Here is a 22,171-nt window from a genome sequence, read left to right on the forward strand (position 1 = left end):
TCATGATCTCATGGTTTATGGGATCATGCCCCACGTCAGGCTCCACACTGGGCATGAAGCCTGCTTCAGATTTTCTCTCTCCCCTTCTCTCTGCCCCTCCCCACCTCAAAATAAATAAATAAACTTTAAAAAATTAAAAATAAAAGAATAATCTGTGTATTAGGTGACATTGTCTTTTAGTGAATTGATCATGCTCCAAGTTATTTTTTGACCAACTGAATTTTGGCAAATTGGACTGGAGCTCTTATCCTCTACAGCATGTGTCAGAGGGAGGACTGGGTGAGCTCCTGGGGAATAAATACATAGCCTGGCAGTCTGGGCACTCAGGAGGCAGTGGGCTCACTGGGGAGCTTCAAGAAATGGCAGCAAGGTCATTGTAAGGTGGGTTTGCTGTCCAGGTAACCTCTTGCACCAGCAAGACCCCTGGTTTTTCTCAGCCTCTCCTGCTATCCTTCCTCCTGCTGTCCTACCAGCCCCTTTTGCCCATTTCTTTGAAGCAAAATGCAGGCTCTACAGAGTGCATCACAATCTCTGTCTCATATGTGGGCCAACATTTTTTTAGTAGAGTATTTGCAGCTCTGTTCCTGACCCAGCCGTGGGTGATGCAGGGGTTCACAGCTTACCGTGGATGTTCAGGGAGACACAGCATTTGTATTCAAGTGTAGGTATTTGGTGAACATGGACGGTGGGGCTAAATTCACCCACTGATATTTAAAATGCTACTTGTAAGCACAGAGAAATATGTTCTAGAAAGTGCTTTCCCTCAGGAACGAGTTAAGTGATTATAACTTCGCCTTTACTCCATCTGCCAGACATGATCTGCATCCATGTCAATTAGTTAGCCAAACTCATGATCTGCACCAGCCCGTCCCCGCTCTCTGGGACTATCATAAACACCTAGATAATAAGCTATCCTAGAGTCCCTTCATTTTCCAATCCTTTTTCTACTTTACTGCAGTATGAGTGACAAAAATAATTGTAATATATTTAAAGTGTATACATTGTGGTGATGTGTTTCACGTAGACACAGTGAAAGGATCACCTCCATAGGGTTCATTAGTTCCCATCGCCTCCCGTATATATCTGTTTTCTTTTTCATTATTTTTTTCCTCCCTTCCTCCCATCCCCCACCCTGCTTCCTTCCTTCTTTCCTTCTCTCCTTCCTTCTCTCCTTCCTTCCTTCCTTCCTCCCACCCTCCCTCTTTCTTTCTTCTTTCTTTCTTTCTTTCTTCTTTTTCTTTCTTTCTTTTTTGTGAGAACATTTAAATTCTAACTATCTAGCAAATGTCAGTTTTATGATGCAATATCACAGCCACAGTCACCGTATTTCACATTTGGCTTTCTAATCGTGGGGGATGCGATGCTACCTCACCGGGAATGGCCGTCTGAGTTGTCCCTTATGCTTTCTCAGTGCCACGGCTTATGGGATGAAGATGACATCACCGACAGTGGCACAGACAAGGAAGAGTCGGATGACGAGCTGTCCCTCAGTCATGGCAGGAGAGCCTCCTCTGATTCTCTGAAATCCATCAACCTGGCCGCGTCAGCGGAGTCGGTGCACGTGTCCTTCCCGGAGCAGCCCACGGCCATCCGGAGGAAGCGATCGGGCAGTAGCTCCCAGATATCCCCCAGATCCAGCTTTTCTTCCAATAGGTCCAAAAGAGGTATCTGTCGCATGATTTCCTTAGGCTGGAAAAACTCTGAGTTTTCCGGTTGTTCCGGTGCCAGTGGGTCTGGGTCTTGGGCAGGGGCGTTTACGGGTGCTCTCAAGGAGACAGATGTGGTGATGTGAGAAGAAAGTGCTTTGACATCACAGACTCAAGTTCAGTTCGTAGCTCAACTGTGTGACCTGGGGCAGTCATATCGTTCTTTAAAACATCTGATTCCTTCCCAGGACGAGGATTTGGGGTCGTTGTGAAAAGTGGCCAGCACACTGCCTCGTATAGTAAGTGCTGGGCACATGCTAGTTTTTAAATCATATCCAGAGATATGAGATATTTCAGGGTGTGTCCAGAATGCTATACATCACAATTTATTTTGAAAATATTTTTAGATTTTATCAGTGGAAACTTTTAGCAAAACCACCTATTTATTCCCTAAGCTAGTTAATTTCTAACTAAATAGTTGGGTATTATCAGCAGATAGACAAGCTCTCCAGTTTCCACTCTTGGAGAAATTGGGTTTTTGTATTTATAGTGCTCCTGCCTGAAGCTTTCCAAACACCCGTGTATTCATCTTCAGAATACACTTTTCAGGCAGGCACCAGCAGTCATCCATATTCGTTTTACAGTTAGAGAAATCTGGACATGAAAAAGGCATGGGGCATGGACCCAATCTGGAAAACCCACAACCTGGGACCCCGTTTAGCACGATAAAAACTATTCTTCCAATCTATTTCTTCCTGGAACAAAGATCATATAACAGGGGCGCCTGGGTGGCTCAGTCTGTTAAGCATCCAACTCTTGGTTTCGGCTCAGGTCTTGATCTCTAGGTTCCTGGGTTTGAGCCCCATGTCAGGCTCTGCACTGGTAGAATGGAGCCTGCTCAGGATTCTCTCTTGTGCCCTTTCTCTGCCCCACCCCTGCTTGAGCTCCCTCTCTCTCTCTCTCCCTCAAAATAAATAAATAAACTTAAAAAAAAAAAAAAAGATGGCATAACAACCCCAGAAGGAGCCAGTGTTGGGTGTAGAAACCCAAATACATTTCACTGTGGAGGCAGAGTTGAAACTGCAGATTGCAAATCCCCAGTCACTATTCTTACAGTCCATAGTATATAGTCACCCTCCCAATCTGCTTCAAGCCATCCTCTGCTCCGTGGGTTCCAGGGGCTTCTGTGGTGTTTATGTTAACAAACCTGTAACTCAGCACATCTTGGTTTTTTTTTCTGTCTCTAGGCAGCACAAGCACCCGAAACAGCAGTCAAAAAGGAAGCAGTGTTTTGAGCATCAAGCAGAAAAGTAAAAGGGAACTTTATATGGAAAAGCTTCAAGAACATTTAATCAAAGCAAAAGCATTTACCATAAAGAAGTGAGTCCATGAAGACACTTGGTGTGGGGTGTTTTATTTTAGGGTCAGGGAGCTGATATCAATTATTTCATATAAACCAGGGGTGCAGAGCAGAGAAGTTACCTCTCATATCACAAACATAAGGAAATGACTTGTTATTGTATTGTTCTTAATGGAGATGTAATTGACATATAAATTAAGTTCAGGCATACAATATAATGATTTGATAGATGTATACGTTGTGGGATGATCACAATAGTCAACATTCATCACCACCTGTAGTTACAGAGTTTTTCTTATGATGAGACCTTTTAAGATTTACTCTCCTAGCAGCTTTGTAATGTGAAGTACACGGGGCACCTGGGTGGCTCAGTTGGTTAAGCGTCTGACTCTTGGTTTTGGCTCAGGTCATGATCTCACGGCTCATGAGTTCAGGCCCCACGTCGGGCTCCTCGCTGACAGCATGGAGCCTGCTTGGGTTTCTCTCTCTCCCTCTCTCTCTCTGCCCCTCCTCTGCTCTCTCTGTCTCTCAAAATAAACAAACTTAAAAAAAATTTTTTAATGAAATGTAAAGTGCAGGATTATTAACTGCAGTCACCATGCTGTGCACCCAGGACTAACTTTATAACTGGAACTTTGTATGCTTTGACCCCCTTCACCCTTTTGCCCAACCCTCCCTCATGGCAATCACCTGTTTGTTCTCTGTATCTCTGAGTGTGGGTTCTTCTTTTTTCTTTTTTTAGATTCCACGTATTAGTGATATCATATGTTATTTGACTTTCTCAGGCTTGTTCCATGTGTGTGTGTTTGTGTGTGTGTGTATTCATCCCAATAATATATATACTTCATTATATACCACTGTGCAAACACACACACACACACACACACACACTTTTTTTTTTATCCATTCATCCATTGAGGGACACTTGGGGGCCATGAGTTGGCTATGATAAATAATGCTGCACTGAACCTGGTGTGCAGAGATTTTTTGAGTTAGTGTTTTCATTTCCTTCAGATAAACACCCAGAAGTAGAATTGCTGTATCATATTGTAGTTCTGTTTTTTAATTTTGGAGGGGAGCCTTCATACTGTTTTCCACAGCGACTGCACCAATTTGCATTCCCACCAACGGTGCACGAGGGTTCCCTTCTCTCCACTTCCTCACCAACATGTTATTTTTCTGTCTTTTTGTGTGAGGTAATGTATTGTTTTTAAAAATCACTTTTCAGTGTGATTCATTTTTATATCCATTACATTTATAAACATAGTTTTCCTATTTGAATAGAATAAATAATTTCAAGGATTCACAGTATGTATTTCCAAGCATCATCATGCTAAATCCCACCTAGACAGAGAGGTGTATGATGTCAAAGTTGGAAGGTTAGAGAAACACTCTCACCCTGGAGAGGGGAAACTGAGGTCCACTGGCACACAGCTGGTCTCCAGCAAAATGCATGAGCCCCTCCTCCAGTGCCAGGGACCTTGACAGGCAGCAGACAAGCAATGGGAACGGAGGAGGTTCGGCAAGGCTGGCCTTGAATGTGGCCTCTGAGACCAGGAGGGCCATCCAATGTGAACATGGCCTTGAATTGAAGGAAGAACCCAGAAAACAAGGAAGACAGAGCAGAGGCTGGACAGAACAAGGTGTAGTCAAAAGCCCAGGGCACTATGTAGGAATCAGAAGGGGCACAGGACCCATAAAGGGGAGGAGCAGGGGCTACCTCATGTGTACAGGGTGCTCAGGTCAGACTCCAGGTCTAAGGACCGTTATGTAGTCCCATCTAATTCTCACCCCAGCCCTGTGGGGTTTTACAACAGAGGAAACAAAAACACAGAGAAGTAAGTAGCATGCTCAGGGGCTCACAGGCAGGGAGTAATTGAATCAGGTGACAAACCCAACACCTCATTTCTGGGGCTTTCGACCATTCTCTTGTGCTTCGAACAACAGAGGAGGCCTGTGGTCTCATCAGCACAAGGAGGCAGAGTGCCAAGGAAGGCACTTGAATGTGTCTGCACTTGCCATTAGAGCAGAAGCCTCCCCACCCCACACCGGGCTCTGCTGAGGCTGAAAAGGGAGGTGTGACCTGCTGGGAGAGAAGGATACGGAGGAATGGAATGATGGAAATACCCGGTCATCCCTCCCATCCTGCCCTCCTGAAGCAAGTGCTGGGGGTCTCTGTTTTGCAGGACTTTGCAAATATATGTGCCCATCAGACAGTTCTTCTACAACCTCATCCATCCAGACTACAGTGCTGTGACCGATGTGTATGTGCTCATGTTCCTGGCTGACACTGTTGACTTTGTCATCATCGTCTTTGGCTTCTGGGCCTTTGGGGTAGGTTGGGGGGTGAAGGCCACCACACTTCTAACGAGTAAGAGCGATGCTGTCCTGTGAAGTGCCACTCGTGCCTAAACCTGTTGTTTCCTTCCCAGAAACACTCAGCAGCAGCAGACATCACCTCTTCGCTGTCAGAGGACCAGGTCCCTGGGCCTTTTTTGGTGATGGTCCTAATTCAGTTTGGAACCATGGTCGTGGACCGAGCACTATACCTCAGGAAGACCGTCCTGGGAAAGGTCATTTTCCAGGTCATTCTTGTGTTTGGAATTCACTTCTGGATGTTCTTCATCTTGCCGGGTGTGACTGAGAGGTAAGGTGGAAGCCGGAGGCACGCTCCCACTTTAACGCAAATATGTTCCAGGAGGTTATCATGCCACACGCATCACCACAACAAAATCACCAGGTACAGGCAGAGGCACGGCCGAACAGCACCATGGGTTGGAAAAGTCAGAGATCTTCATCACTATCAAATTCAGTGTGGCTCAAAACGTGAACTGATTCCTCAAACACATTTTCATTGTGTGTTCATACGCATTCGTAAAAATCGGGTTTTTCAGGGTGGGAGAAGTGATGACCTTGGCGATCTGAGAAAACCGGAGGCCTTCCATTGTGATTGTCTCTACCCCTTAGTAGACAGAGATGAACCAGAGATGGTCTTACAGGCACTGCTAAGAGAATGAGAGGCTCTCAGACTATGTCCTGTGAGAAAGTGGGACATAAAAAGAGCAGCCTAAAGTTCAATGGGGAAAGGGCCAGTGAGATCCTTGGAGGTGGCTGTCTGCTGCCTTTCCCTGTCTCCTTGAGCTCTAAGGTCCAGTCATATTGAGGGCGCCATGTCCTCCTACACCTCATGGGACCTTGTTCACTGCCCTTCTCTCCTGCCTCCAACCCATTTAGATTTCCCAGGTTGCTTCCACCAGAAACACTACTTGGGACCGAGTCGGTGCCAAACGCATGAACAAATGGATGCGCCAATGAATGAAAGAGCAACAAGGGAGACTGCTATAAATAGGAGATTATGGGAACAAAGGGTGAACAGAAGGGGACATGGAAGCACCCATACAATGTAATAGGAATGATCTTTTTAATCAACATATCATTAAAAGTCTTCATGTTTTACAAGAAGCTGATCTTTTTATCATACCTCAAGGGTCATTCGTGGCCAAGCCTTGTGACTAACATGGCAATCTGGCTGGCCAGTGCCATTTTCCGAAGAGTGACTAGAAAGTAATGAAAACTGCTCTCACTTTTATGTGGTTCATAACTTGACTCAAATGGCATTCTTAACGAGGAAATTCAACTCTCTCCTGACAATGCTTCAGCTACCTGTCTACTCTCACCTGGATGGTTAGGCTGTGACCTTTTGATTTTGGTGGCAATGCAAATATTGTAAAAGCAAAAATGGAGTTAGGATATTTCCCATGAGTCTGAAGTAAAACTAAGTAAATAAAGAATTGTTACCCAGAAAAATACCAACAGCCAAATAAGTCCTTCACACTATACTGCGTATGGGGAGAGTAAACATATCTCAGCTGATAAAAATAATTCAGATTAAGGCAAGCTTTTTGTTAAAATACTAGTATTTTGTTAAAATACTTTGTAAGGACATTGTGGATCTTATTTGTTAGTCTTTAAAGTGAAATAAATGCGCTTTTCTCTATAAATAATTCTATATACATATCAACTCAGAGAAGTAAACCACATTAAAAGCCATGGTAGTTAGATGATGAATGTTATTTCTGTGACATTTAAGAGCATCAGTGGGCATTCTCCACCAGCCTTCCTAGAAACTCTTAATTTCAGAGACGAAAGGGACCTTAAAAAGCTTTCTAGACCTGCTAACTTCACAGATGAAGATAGGTAAAACCCATACAGAAGAGTGGTGTCCCCAAAGTCACTCAGTTGGCTAGTGGTGAGACCAGATCCCAATCACAGACCTCTTGACCCTACTGTATGCTACACCCCACCTCCCATGGGGGGGTGCTCACTACCAAGCAGATTTCTTGAAATAATACAACCTACAATTCGTTGTGCAGTTGTGAAAAGGATTTGATTTTTCCATCCCCAGAACAGAGTTCCAGAGCATGGATGTTGCCGTGTCCTGATAGAAAAGTTCATAGAGACTGGTGTTTCCAGAAATAGGGCAATGGAGAAGCCATGGAGAATCCTTCAGCAGGATCAAATTACCAAAGAGTTGGGTTATTCCTGCTGGTATGAGTTTCCAATTGATGCTGTAACAAATTGCCACAAACTTAGGGCTTAAAACAGAATGAATTTATCATCTTATGCTGGACTAAAATCAAGGGGTAGGCAGGGCTGCATTCCTTTCTAAAGGCTCTAGGGGAGAATCCCTTTCCTCGCCTTTTCTAGCTTCTTGAGGTGCTAGCCTTCCTTGGCTCATGGCCCGGCCTCAGTCTTCAAAGCCAACATCAGTGAGTGGAGTCCTCTTCTCATTACTTCAGTCTTTCCCTTCCTCCACCATCATGGTTCCCTCTGACCGCAGCTGAGAAAGATTTCTTCCATTAAGAGCTCATTGATTAGATTCAGCCCACCTGGATAACCTAGGCGATCTCCCTACTTCAAGGTCCTTAATCTAATCTCAACTATAAAGCCTTCATTTTCTTTGAAAGTTAACAGGGGCACCTGGGTGGCTCAGTTGGTTAAGTGTCCTACTTCAGCTCAGGTCATCATCTCACAGTTGGTGAGCTTGAGCCCCACATTGGGCTCTGTGCTGACAGCTCAGAGCCTGGAGCCTGCCTCAGATTCTGTGTCTCCTTGTCTCTCTGCCCCTCCCCTACTCATGTTCTGTCTCTCAAAAATGAATCAATGTTAAATAAACAAAATTTTTTTTAAAAAAATGAAAGGTAGTATATTCACAGGTTCTGGGGATTAAGCAACAATACCTTGCAAACCGAATAGAGCTGGAATGTTTGTTATAATACCTGAATTAATGAAAACTTCAACTCGGTTTCTCATTTATTGAGTACCTGCTATGTCCAGGGCAGTAGACCAGGTGAAAAGGGGCATAACACTAACGTGAATAAAGCAGAGACCTATCCCCATCTGGGAAGGACCACATGATGGGATTCCAGAGATTGAGGCACTATGATAAATACTAACACTATGCCCATAGCTGCACACCTAAGACTAATATAATGTTATATTATATTAGTATAATTAGTATAATTATATTATATATATTATGTAATGTTATATATAAAATCTCCTATGCCCTTTGTAGACAGAGGCTTACCCTCACCTCTAGCTTCTGGTACATCCATTTTCTGTCCCTACAATTTTGCCTTTCTCAGAATGTCATTTAAATGGATCACACATCCTATGGCTTTTAAGGCTGGCTTTTTTCACTTGGCATAATATATTTGACATTCATCCATGTTGTTGCATGTATCAGTACTTAATTATTTTTTGTTGGTCAGTAGTATTCTATCATGTAAATGTACCAAAGAGTGTTTAAATATACAAAAGTTGAAGGACATTGGGGTTGTTTATAGTTCTTTGGCAATTACAAATAAAGCTGCTATAAATATTACCAAAAAGAAAAAAAAATGGCCACAGAGATCATTTCTGTCTCATTGGATCTCACTTTTGAGCCTCACCTAATGGTCATTCCTAGTGCAATGGATTACCCTATCTTTATTTTTGGACATTTGATTCAAGATATATTAGGACTGGTGAGCCTTGAGTCTACATTGTCAGCATGTCAGTGACAATATAATTTCATGTCATTTCAAGCCATGCTGCCATCACTTGTTAACATCCCAGATTCATTTTTCCTCCTCCAGATATTGTTGCTAAAAATTTTACTCATTACTGTGCAAAAGAAAGCAGTCATTAATAGTTATGTTATCTAAATCCTTTTCAAAACAGGAAAAGAATAAGAGAAGGAACAGATTAGGAGTTGAAACTATACAGAAAAAAAAAAATGATGGCTACCAGTTATAATATTCAGCATCAGGAAGCTCCAATATTTTAAATAATTCATCTGATAAGTGATGTTTTCTGTGCGTGGGCACGTGATTTATTTAGTCCACAAACTTTCAGTGGTTGCCTATAGTCTACAAAGTGCTGTGTGGCTGGTGCCATGGGGGACAGATTGGTGAGTAAGGCATAACTCCAGCTGCTAGTAATAAAGCATGGAGAGACCACCAAAAGAAAAAGTCCTTCACTGTGGGACAACCTTAATGTTCCTATTAGATTTAACAGGATTACTTACTGATTAACTTATTCCAAGTTGATTCACTTTAAGGTTGAAGGAAGGGAAATGCTCATTTATTTTTTCAAGTTTTTATTTAAATTCCAGTTAGTTAACATAACATACAGTGTAATATTAGTTTCAAATGTATGATTTAGTGATTTTGAAATTTACATACAACACCCGGTACTCATCACAACATGGGTTGGTCCTTTTATAAGGGATGGAAGACAACACAGTTTTATAACCTTTTTTTTTTAATGTTTATTTATTTTTAAGAGAGACAGAGACAGGATGAGAGTGGGTTAGAGGCAGAGAGAGAGGGAGACACAGAATCCGAAGCAGGCTCCAGGCTCTGAGCTGTCAGCACAGAGCCCGATGTGGGGCTTGAACTCACAAGCTGTGAGATCATGACCAAAGCCGAAGTCGGACGCTCAACCAACTCAACCACCTAGGCGCCCCACAGTTTTGTAATTTTGATTATAATTTTGATAGATAACAATTTTTCCTCATGCAGTTTTCATATAAATTATTTGTAAAATCCAAGGACATTTCCCTGGAAAGCTGAAAGAATGTTCTTTCTTACTATTACACCAATAGAGACAGTCCCTAGAAAGGGAAAGGGAAGGAATAGTTGATATTGGCTCTCTGTAAAGTTCTGATATGTTTATTAATAACTTGTCAAGTGCTAGATCATGGTCAAGTGTATTTAACACATTAGGACCTGAAATACCAAAGCTGGTTTCTCTACAGGGGAAGACACTTCTAAGAACTACTTTTAAGATTTCCAGTTGTTGAGATCCACGTAGAGGTCCCTAGGTCCCTGAGATACATAGGCCACTGCATCCCCGGCTGGTTCTTAGATCTGGTCAACTAAATAGTATTTTCAGTTAAAAAAAAATAACACATGTCTTCTTCTAATGTCAGAATTAAAAGTTAAGACGACGAATCTGAAACATAAAATAAAGAGGAATAAAGAGGAAGCTTTAAGTGTTGCTCTTAACTGGTACAGAAGTCTTGGCAAAAGGGACTACCATTTTGACTGCTGAAGATGTCATTGGAGAAAAGAATGTTAGATCATGGAATCATAGATTTTCAGAGCTAGGGAAAGTCTTCAAATGAAGACAGACGTCTTGAGCATGATGGCTTGAGGAACAAACGCAATAGGTTGTAAACACAACTGGAACCAAGGGTGTTGAAACTTTGTTAATCCACGACCTGCCTTTATAGATGGATAGCAAAAAAGGGGGGGATTCATTCCTCAGGATACCTCCTCCTACATCTTCCAAATGACAGGTCCTTTGAAGTAAAAAAAAAAAAAAATACATCTTTTTGATGAACTTTAATTTGGATCACGGTAGCAGCATCTTTCACATTGTGAGAAAATGTTCATTAGTAAATTCGCTTAAAAAGAAATTAGTTTATTCATGGCCTAAACAACTGAATTACGCACTAACACATTGGAGGCACCATTTGTAGAATTTTTTTTAATTATTAGACTTTCTTACCCTACTGTTTGCCTTCGAAGTGATCTACTACTAGGTGCAGAGAATTCCTTACAATTGACTGAACTGGCTCTACATGCCAGAGGGGCAATTCGACTTTTTTTTTTTTTTTGAATCCTAAACTGGTATGCTCTTATACCAGAAGAATATTCCATTATTTCACTTTTATGTTTTCGCACTTTAGGAAATTCAGCCAGAACCTGGTCGCTCAGCTTTGGTACTTTGTGAAATGTGTTTACTTTGGGTTGTCTGCCTACCAAATCCGTTGCGGCTACCCAACGCGAGTCCTTGGAAACTTCCTCACCAAGAGCTACAATTATGTCAACCTCTTCTTGTTTCAAGGGTAAGGAAGGACACTCTGTGTTGTCACAGTCACCCACAGAGAGGAGGCTGGCAATAGAAAGGCACTTGTTTCCTTGGGAAGAAACAGGAAGGTGAAAAAAGGCTGATGTGGCAATATAGATCATCACAGAACTCTTACGACTTTTGGCAAAAGACAGATACGCCTCTTGAAATAGCCTTTCTAGGTGTGGTTGCCACACACCTGGTCAGCATAGTGTTCTAGAATTATCCACATGGGTTAATTTTCTATTACTGGATCCTGCATAATTACTGTGGTAACATTTCAGGATGAAAACCAGGGATACACGATCCTTAGGTATTAATGTATTTCTGGGCACAATGGAACAGAAATTCGGCATTTGTACTATTTGAAGATCCCCTTGGAATTTTGCGTATACAATGAGTTCCTCCGTTGAAGAGGGCCATTTATTCCACCTAACGTCAACCTGAATGCCACATGACTTGCTTGTCCCTGGTAGTAAGTTAGCTACTAGACAAGGCCTATCGGCTCTTCCGTGTAAGAATTTCGTTGGTAGTATCTCCTCTCTGTTCCAATGAAGATCATACCACAGCCCAGAAGGTGAGGCTGCTCCTGGCACTGCTGGCTCCTTGGTTGTACCAGACCTGGCGACAGGTGACTTAGTCACAGAAGAGGTGTTGAGTGTGCTCGGTCAGTCACTTAGTGGTGTTCTCTGTGTATGGCCTGATATTTCTTCAATGGGCTGGATTAGTGTTCACTTGGCAGAGCTGAGTGGCCTAGGGGAGAATTTCTGAGTATAACCCAAGCTGCTCTGAAGAGCCTAGGGTGAACCTAGGTCTCCAGCTGGGAGAAGCTCTGTGTTAGTCAAGAAACAGGGAATAGTTCCTAGGCCAGAGAGGAGCCCACGCCAACCCATTCCCAAATATGAGAACGTAAGGCCAGAATCTTATTAACCTGAGGCAGCTACTCAGTCCACCGTCTACTAAGTCTACTGTGTGCCCCCAACCCCATGTCCTGCTCCCTCTGACATCTCTCATCTCCCCTCAGCTTTCACGTATCAGGTGTACAACTTTTCCTAGCTCATTCAACAACAAAACCCCAGTACTCAATAATCCCGCGACCGACAGATTCTCATAACATAAACACATACACGTTTTAAAATGTAAAATGATGGGTCTTTTTGCAGAAGATATTACCTTAAATGTAGAAAGTCCTAAAGAATCAACCTAAACACGGTTGTAAGTAATCAATGAATTCATCGTAAAGTTGCAGGACATAAAACCAACATGCAGAAATCAATGGTGTTTCCATACGCTAAAAACAAAACATCAGAAAAAAAAATAAAGAAAACTATCCCATTCATAATAGCACCAAAAACAATGAAATACTTAGAAATAAATTTAACCGAAGAAATGAAAAGATCTGGGCAATGAAAACCACAAGACTTTGATGAGAGACATGGGAGAGGACACCTTCAAACTTATTTAAAAGGCAATCCTAATTTGTTAAGACCATCAGCAAAAAGAAAAAATAGAAAAAAGAATGGAAAATACTAATTCATACATTGACTTAAGATAAGAAGCAGTTGTATTCCAAGTTAATTTTACCATAAGGGTCACCTTGAGAATTTTTCCCAAGTCATAGGGGCTAAAACGATAAGGAACTACATGAGCTCCCGGGGTTGGGAGGATGACGGGGGCCACCCCACAACTGCCTCTCTAGCAAGATGTGGTTTCTGGCAGGTTCCGCCTCGTTCCCTTTCTGACTGAGCTGAGGGCTGTGATGGACTGGGTGTGGACAGACACGACCTTGAGCCTCTCCAGCTGGATCTGTGTGGAGGACATCTACGCTCACATATTCATCCTGAAGTGTTGGCGGGAGTCTGAAAAAGTAAGCCAATAAAAATGCCTTACCCCTTTTCGTTTCCCTTCCATCCAGGCTGGGTATAAGATTCATGTGAATCTCTGCAAGTTTTGTGGCCAAATACATGGAGGCAGGGGACAAAGATGGTGAGGACCTGTGACTGTCCCATTGGTTTCCACCCCAGTGGACTTGGGAATTTTGGACTCACTGCTACCTTAGTCAGCAATGGCATCCAGATGTGTTCTTCTTTGGCCAGCCTATATTGTAGTTATTTTTAAAAGAAGAAATGATATATTGCTCTGTGACCCCATAATTCTTAAATGGCTCATTTGGGAGCAGAAGGGAATGTGGTAGGATGGAGAAAAGTAGGGTCAGGTGGCTTGGACTCAGGCTCACCCTCTGATTCACTCTTTGATGAGCGACGGGACAATATAACTTCCTTGTGCAAAGGAAATCGAAGTGCAAATATTTGCTTATTCTGTTAAGTTGAATATTAAAGTTTGAATACAGTTACAATTACTGTTATTTATTGGATTTTTTGCAAAAGCTTAACGTCGGAAACAGGAGTCATAACAGCAATGGAAATGCTCAACAAGCATTGGCTGAGGTGGTAGAAAGTATCCCGTTTTTTTCTCTCTTCTTGATAATACCCTCCTTGAAAAAGTTCCCTCCAGTGTATATAATTTCTAGTATGTTCTGCTGCTGCTTCTTGGAGTTCCAGTTTCATAATCACGGGTCCCACTGACCTGCGGCTCCTGTATTTGTGGGGTTTGTGAGAGTAAAGGAGACAGGGCTGGCAGTAAACTTAAAATCTGCTAGCTTGTCCTCATTTGTAAGGAGCAGAGAAGCTGATAAAATGACAGAATATGGCAGATATTCTACCAAAGGGACTTTGAAGGTAACAGTCATGGCGATAAAGCATCCAGAAATCGTGACCAATGAAGAAAAGCGGGAAGAACCAAGCATTGTTCTGTCGGAAGTAGAAAAACAAATGGAAGGAAGTAAAGATAATAGCTGCTTTTAACTACTTGAAATAGTGGGAAACAGGGGGAAAGTTTGAATTTGTCTGGAAGATGCAAGATAACAGAGTTGAGACAGGTTGGCAAAAGCTCTAGTAAGCTTCAGTGGCATCTGAAGAACTTCCTAACAGTCGAAGCTACCCCATCACAGACTGGCTGCCTCAGGAGGTGGCCGCTGCCCAGAGGTGTCCACATACACACCGTCACACAGAGGAGAACTTACATCCCGAAACCTCTGTGCTGGGAAGCGTAGGTCCTAGATCTATTCATTCAGCAGTTTATCATATCAGTTGTCTATTGCTGCTTATCAAACTACATCAAACTTAGTGGTTTAAAAATAACCACCGTTTTGGGGGCACTTGGGTGGCTCAGTTGGTTGAGCCTCTGACTTCGGCTCAGGTCATGTGGGTTCAAGCCCCACACTGGGCTCCCTGCTGTCAGCACAGAGCCCACTTCAGGTCCTCTGTCCCCTGCTCTCTCTGCTCCTCCCCTGCTCGTGCTCTGTCTCTCAAAATAAATAAACTTAAAAAAATCACAGCCATTTTCTTTGCTCACAATTCTGCGGGTCGGCAGTTTGGGCTGCATGTCGCTGGACAGACTTGCCCAGGGTCATCCTGTGGCTGCTGTTCCAGAGGGAGCAGGCACAGGCCAGAGAAAGGCCCAAGAGAGAAGCAGTCCAAGAGACAGGCAAGTGGAGAGGGTAATTTCGGAATAGAGAGGATCTGAACCTCTGTAGATGGCAAGGAAAAGAACAGTAGAAAAAAAGAAAAAGAAATTCTTAGCATCGAAGCCAAAGGATAAAAGTCTGGGTGGGGGCCTCGGGAAGCGTGGGACCAGAGACGTGGGTGAATAAGTTAGTAGTGGCAAAGAGGAGTGGCCATCCTACGGGAAGCTGGGGAAAGATGTGGTGAGCCGACTGCACACCACATAGCCTGGCTTCCGCATGAAGTAGACGAACGTATCTGTTGACAGCAGGAGGGAAGGACGGCATCCTAAAACCCAGAGCCTGTCCACTGAGCACTGGAAACCGTGAGATACTACTTCCTCTGGATGAATGGGAGGGGAGTCCTCAGGTGGGGGGGTGGGGGTTTCTGAATCAGAGCTCGCGTTACTGTCCCACATCGACACAGGGCCACCTTTCATGGGAGCAGCTGTATCTGCCCCATTTGTTAGCTCTTACAAGCTTTTCACTGCCTTTGAGCCAACAGGTGACAACCATCTTTTTTTTTTCAAGTTTTTTTTTAATGTTTATTCATTTTTGAGAGAGAGAAAGAGGCAGAGCGTGAGCGGGGGAGGGGCAGAGAGAGAGAGAGGGAGACACAGAATCTGAAGCAGGCTCCAGGCTCCGAGCTGTCAGCACAGAGCCCGACGCAGGGCTCGAACCCACAAACCGTGAGATCGTGACCTGAGCTGAAGTCAGATGCTTAACTGACTGAGCCACCCAGGCGCCCCGACAACCTTCTTAATACTCTAGTGAGGAAGTCACAGCCATTGCCCGTCATCCTTGTGAAGGACAGGGTTTGCTGTGCCCTAGAACACGAAGCATTCCTCCCCACAAAGTGTTTACGATTATTGTTGTCATTTTATCTTCAAGAAATAAAAAGCCTCATTTCAGTGTATCACCTTTGGTGATACATGCATCACCTCTACTTAAATATACACTTCTATCTTATGCTCAGTTGCTGGCTATTTCAGAATAAGAGCCTTTTAAATCACACGTAGTACAATTTGCTAAGAAACTTAGGTGTGTGGGAGGTCAGTGTCAGGGGAGTCCAAGCGAATCTGGCACACGTTTTTACTCCGTCCCATCAGAGACAGAAACGTTACCAGTGACCGTCTCTTGTCCAGTATAAAGCAGAAGAGTAAGCTGCTTTTAAAAGTAAATTTTCATGGGGCACCTGGGTGGCTCATTCGGTTAAGTGTCCGACTTCGGCTCAGGTCATGATCTGGCGGTTTGTGAGTTCGGGCCCCGTGTCGGGCTCTGTGCCCACGGCTCGGAGCCTGCAGCCTGCTTCAAATTCTGTGTCTCCCTCTCTCTCTTCCCCTCCCCTGCTCGTACTCTGTCTCTCAAAAGTAAATAAATGTTAAAAGAAAAAATTTAAGTAACTTTTCTTGGGGATTCTTCCAAGTCGAATGTGCTGTGCTCCAGGGCCTTTATGAACACACTTTATGAAGCCAGAACAATTTCCTAAAAGGCAGAGTGTTGGCACAGGAGCACACACAAATGCAGGCCACTGGGTCCCAGTCCTCGTTTCCAATGATTTCCAGGCAGCCACGTCCCAAAACACTTTAGGAAGCTGATTGGAAATGTAGCCTGGAAGGTTATGCAGACTGGGAGACCCAGAAGAGCATTGACTTACCCAGGAAAAGGGTGACAGGCAGTGCAGGACAGGAAGGGGACGGTCCCTTTGAAAGGTGAAGGGGGAAGTAGCCTCAGAGTTAGAGAGAGGTCCAAAGGTCCTGGCCGTGTCCTGCCCCGGGGCTGAGCAGGAGAAGGGGGAGAACGGAGGGGGAGGTTCTGGGGATTTTAGCAGTGAGCCTCAAAGGGTGGCCTCCAGGAGAGGAACCGATATGGCACCACTACAGTCAGAAGAGACCCAGGCTGTTCTTAGCAGAGAAAAGTCTTGAACCAACAAAACACTTCACCCCCTTATGCCTGAGCGCTCCTGCGTGAGGATGAGAGGCCGCTTGTCTAAACTTGCCTCCCGGAGAAAAAGATGAAAAAGCAAGCCTGTGTGTGTGTGAATATATATCTGAAATTCTCCAATACTGCAGTTTTTCTTTCGCAATAGAAAATTGTAATCAGTGGCCTCAAATTCCAGCGCAAAGATACCGAAATACAGTGCTGGATCTGAACATCATGCCCTAACTCGGAGCACAGCCACTGAGAGGCACTATCTCCTGAGCACAGAATCCATAATGCTGCCCATACTGGCTCCCGTGCCCCCACCCCCGTCCAGCCCCCGCCCTATACTTCCAGGCCTGACTTCAGCAATCACGGACGGCCAGGGCCCATAGAGCCATTGTAGCAGTGCTGGCTCCCAGACCTCTGTCCTTGTTTGTCGCTTGTCACATGAGCTCAGCGCCTGCAGGCAGAATGTGGATGAGTTTTCCTTACCTCACCTCTAGTGAAATGAATGGCTGCCTCCTGAGGGATTGTGCCCCCCAGGATAAATCTCACAGCCAGGCTGGGGAGTGGGGGTAACCCCCATATTGTGTGTGCAGCCCAGCTTCAGGGGGTGACCCTGGAAGGCAAAAAGGTCACGGAGAAGCAACATTTAAGCCAGGATTACACGTGCATATCTGAAGCCCTTTTGATTCCGGACAGCAAAGCTGGCTCCTGGTGCCTTGCTTAGGAGCAGTGCTTGGTGGGTCCCTAACAAAGCTGATGGAAGTGATCCCATCCCTACCAAACGCACTGCTTTTGTAGGAGAGAGCAGGTCCCTCACGTGACGCACACTTCTGCCACCACCCCCCAGTTCCTGCTGTTCGGCACAGCCCCCGCTGAGGACCCGCGTGGAGTCCTGGCGGCCGAGAGAGAGGGCTCTTCTGATCGTACAGATCTTATTGCAGGGCTTGAACCACACTGCCTTCTGACAACATGTGTCATGAATGAAGTGAGAAACATTTTTCCACCCACCAAGAGCAGGTGGTTGATAGGCACAGCTTTGGAATATTCAGGAATTTGCATAAAATGTCTTTCTCCCACATGATCCCTTGAAAGCAGAGGCTTTGTTCAGCGGTATTTGATCCATCGGTCCATAGGTTCATCACCAGCCAAAACCAACACAGTTTTAAGGAGAAAGTCCCTCGGGTCCATTGGTCCCTCGTGGCACCACCGTGGGGACGTGTTGGGTGCTCATTAGAGCTTCACATCACTACTTAATTTCATAGAGTGACCTGAGCGAACTGAGCAGAATCAGGACTCAGTCGGGTCCCGCGGCAAGAGCGCGCACCCCTCCTCCCCAACCCAGACCCCGCCTGCTTCTCGGGGCCAGAAGCCTGAGCCCGGTGTGACCCCTCTGTTGCAGAGATACCCGCAGCCCCGGGGGCAGAAGAAGAAGAAAGTGGTGAAGTATGGCATGGGAGGCATGATCATCGTTCTGCTCATCTGCATTGTCTGGTTTCCCCTTCTCTTCATGTCCTTGATCAAATCTGTGGCGGGGGTCATCAACCAGCCCCTGGACGTCTCGGTCACAATCACCCTGGGAGGGTACCAGGTAACCGCTGTGCACCTCCCCCAGGGCTCACTCACCTGCCGGCGCCTTTCCCAATAAACAGCCACAGGATGTGGAGTTAGCTTTGGTGCTCCACATTCCTCCCTACATTTCGGCTGGTCAGCAAATACGTGATGTATGAGATAAGTAAAGCACCGAAGACAGTGAAAGAATCGTTTTGTTCTGGTTGGGTAATCACTTCAAAAAGAGATCTCTGAGGCCAGCTGCCCTCGGGTGCCCGGGGGGGCGATAACGCGGCGGAAATATTGTTCTTTTAACCCAGGACGCAGAGACGGGCCTTGGAGGGCTAACGGCACCTTGTTTCTTTGTTTTCCAGCCTATTTTCACAATGAGTGCACAGCAAAGCCAGTTGAAAGTTATGGATCAGCCCAAGTTTAATAAATTTATGAAAGCTTTTTCTAGGGACACTGTAAGTAAATGCATGTAGTAGATCTCTGTGAAGACCTTTCTAGACGAAAGGTGAGCTTACTGCTTGTCATTTTGTTCACTCCTCTGTCGTGGCCTGTGGTGGTGGGAGGGACTTGTCAGGGGTTACCAGGGGTTCGCAGTGCATTTCTGGCCACTGGCCCCTTCGATACTCTGAGCCATTATGTCCATATCGTTGGATATGTGTTAATAAACATAATTGTAATTCGGGACATTTTAATGTAAGCTTAACAGATGTAGGTCCTCTTTCATATTTTTAATTTTTTTTTTAATTGTAGTAGATACTGACCCCTTTGATGGGTAGGTCTAATCTGAGAATCTATATTAAGGGAGTCATTCAAAATGTTGGAAAAGCTCTATGCAGGCCCTTGCTTGTGCTGGCATTCTCTGCATTAGTAAAAGCTGGAAGCCACTGAGGGCTTCATAACTAGGGACCGGTTAAATAAGTTATGGCAAATGTATCAAGTGAATTTGATAGGCACTGGCTTCCCTAGGGCGGTCGGCGTGGGAGAAGGGGACCACCGCTTTGCATTTTACTTACGTGCTATGTCGTCTGAATATTTTCCGAGCAGCGTCTTTCATAATACAAAATAGTCATTGTAGAGACTCTGCATGGCGTGAACATTTCTCAAGATAAAACCTAAGTGAAAAAGGACACACATTCCTATTTTTTAAATTAAAACAAATGAAATCTACATTTCCTACCATATATCACAGCAGTGATGCCCTGGTGGTAAAGTTGTGGCTCATGTGTTCTCTTCCCTACATTACAAACTTTTAATCACATGATAAATCGAGCTTTCAGAATTAAAATTTGCCTTACAAATAATACTTTGTATTTAAAGAAAATGATTAGGCACACAGATGCTTATCTCCTTTATAAAATTATCAGCCTCTAATGCACACTGCCAAAACTAATCTTGAGGGATGTGCAGCTGTGAGACAGGACCAGGATATTGTGGGTGGATTAAATTTGACTGGGTGGTGAGAGGGAACACCCCAATAGTTGATACATTTCCTTCTTAATGGGGAGGAAAATGACACCAAGTCATTTGTCTTTTCTTTATTGATGAGTTGGGATGATCCCATAGCTGATGGTGCGGCAACATCACCAAGATTGCTCCACGGCACTCGGGCTGCCCATCCCTGTGGGGAGGGGAACAGAATAGTGCGATAGAGCATGAAGACCATGCACTGTAAAAATTGCCTTTCCTTACTAAGAATTCCCCTTCATGTAGCCAGTTACAAAGAAGAGTAATCACTGTATTTGTACATCACCACAGGGGGCACATGGGTGACTCAGTCGGTTGGGCCTCTGACTTTGGCTCAGGTTATGATCTCAAAGTTGGTGGGTTCGAGCCCCACGTCGGGCTCTGTGCTGACAGCTCGGAGCCTGGAGCCTGCTTCAGATTCTGTCTCCCTCTCTCTCTGCCCCTCCCCTGCTCATGCTGTGTCACTCTCTCAAAAATAAACAAACATTTTTTTTTTAATTTTATTTGTACATCACCATATACATGATCTATTTATGCATGAGTGTTTGTGCGCATACAGGGTGCTATGCAATTTCTGGAAAATTATGAAAAAGAAGACATAACTGTAGCAGAACTGGAAGGAAACTCAAATTCTTTGTGGACCATCAGCCCTCCCAGTAAGCAGAAAATGATAAGCGAACTCATGGACCCCAATAGTAGCTTCTCTGTTGTTTTTTCATGGAGTATTCAGAGGTAGTTACTGTATTTCCATGCATAATTTCCCCTTTCCCCCCAATCTAAACTCGGGGTGGGGGTGGGTGGATAGAAGTAAAGAAAAAGTCGATGGATGTGGTTTATAGCTGACATAACACTTTGGGAACATTCATTCGATGCTACAGCTAACATCTGCGTTTACTAAATAACAGTTTGCCTAGGATCTGACAAAAATAAGAACTTCTTAGTTTTCCTTTTTTCTACTCCAGTTTTTAAAGAGAGGCTGGCAGTGAGTTTTGTGAATGAGAGAGAGAGAGAGGTAAAGCAAAAAGAAAAAGTGTCATGACTTATAAAATGAAATGGTCTGGATGATTGTAAGATTTCCCTGATCTAAGATTTGGTCTGAGCAATCAAGAATTGGCAGTCTCGGGAACCCGAATTCTCACTCGAATCCCTCCAACGTAGGGCGGTCCTGTCAGATCTTTTCTCTAAGCAGGAGATGTGAGAGCAGCCTGGGAGTCCCAAGATGGGGAGAGCTGAGAGAGATTCCTTCTCACCTAACCTGGGCCCATGGCCAGGACGTGGCCACTACTGCACTTGTTGATCTGTGTTAAGTTTGTATTTACATTCAGTTAGTTAACGCGCAGCGTAATATTAGTTTCAGCTGTACAGCATAGGGATTCTTCACTTCCATCCAACACCCGGTGCACCTCACAAGTGCCCTCCTTAATCCCCATCACCTATTTCACCCATCCCCCCACCCACCTCCCCTCTGGTAACCGTCGGTTTGTTCTCTGTGGTTAAGAGTCCCTTTCCCGGTTTGCCTCTCTCTCTTTTTCCCCTTTGCTCACTTGTTTTGTTTCTTAAATCCTGCACATGAGCGAAATCATATGGCATTTTTTCTTTCTCTGACAGACTTATTTTGCTTAACATAATACTCTCTAGCTCCATCCGTGTCTGTGCAAATGACAAGATTTCATTCCTTTTCACCGCTGAGTAACATTCCACACCCCCCCCCCACATTTTCCTTATCCATTCATGAGCGTGTCTTAAGAAAAGTTCTTGCATTCAGAAGCCCAATGTGCTAGTGAAGCAATCGGGAAACCTCAACACAATACACTAGTTGGTTGGCTTAGTGTCTGTTTGTTTGTATTTGTCATAGTCTTGTGATTCAGGATTCTATGCCAGCAGTCAAGTGATAGGTTCATCGGGTTCATGGTTCCTGGCTTCTAGGATAAAATTAAGAAAGAATTATGATAGGTACAGAAGAAGGCTTCTCCAATCTAAAGTGAATTTACAAAGAAACAGTAAAGAAATATCTGAAAGGGGGCTGTTCAGAATTGAAAGAACTCTTTCTTTCATCTTATTTTCTCCTTTAGAACATCCCAAATTCCTCACATGAAATTCTGTACTGCCAAAATTCACTTTCTAGCCTTTTCTTTGAAGAGCTACCAAAATAATAATAATAATAAATAATAACAACATTAAAGATCAACTCTTGATGGAACATTCTTTTAAAAGCATGGATTCTATTGGTCACCATGGAGACTAACCTCA

General features: G+C 44.2%; 1 protein-coding gene across 1 annotated transcript in view; it reads left to right on the plus strand.

Moving 5' to 3' along the window:
• The window catches only part of PIEZO2 (piezo type mechanosensitive ion channel component 2), a 471,937-nt gene that overhangs the window by 443,988 nt on the left and 5,778 nt on the right, over window positions 1–22,171 (plus strand). The window contains 9 exon segments of the mRNA XM_049620442.1: window positions 1,412–1,664; window positions 2,894–3,026; window positions 5,193–5,340; window positions 5,439–5,653; window positions 11,246–11,404; window positions 13,126–13,273; window positions 18,297–18,485; window positions 18,820–18,912; window positions 20,481–20,653. Coding sequence (XP_049476399.1) covers window positions 1,412–1,664; window positions 2,894–3,026; window positions 5,193–5,340; window positions 5,439–5,653; window positions 11,246–11,404; window positions 13,126–13,273; window positions 18,297–18,485; window positions 18,820–18,912; window positions 20,481–20,653 — 1,511 coding nt within the window.

This window comes from Panthera uncia (genome assembly GCF_023721935.1).
Source record: "Panthera uncia isolate 11264 chromosome D3 unlocalized genomic scaffold, Puncia_PCG_1.0 HiC_scaffold_8, whole genome shotgun sequence".
Taxonomy (NCBI): domain Eukaryota; kingdom Metazoa; phylum Chordata; class Mammalia; order Carnivora; family Felidae; genus Panthera; species Panthera uncia.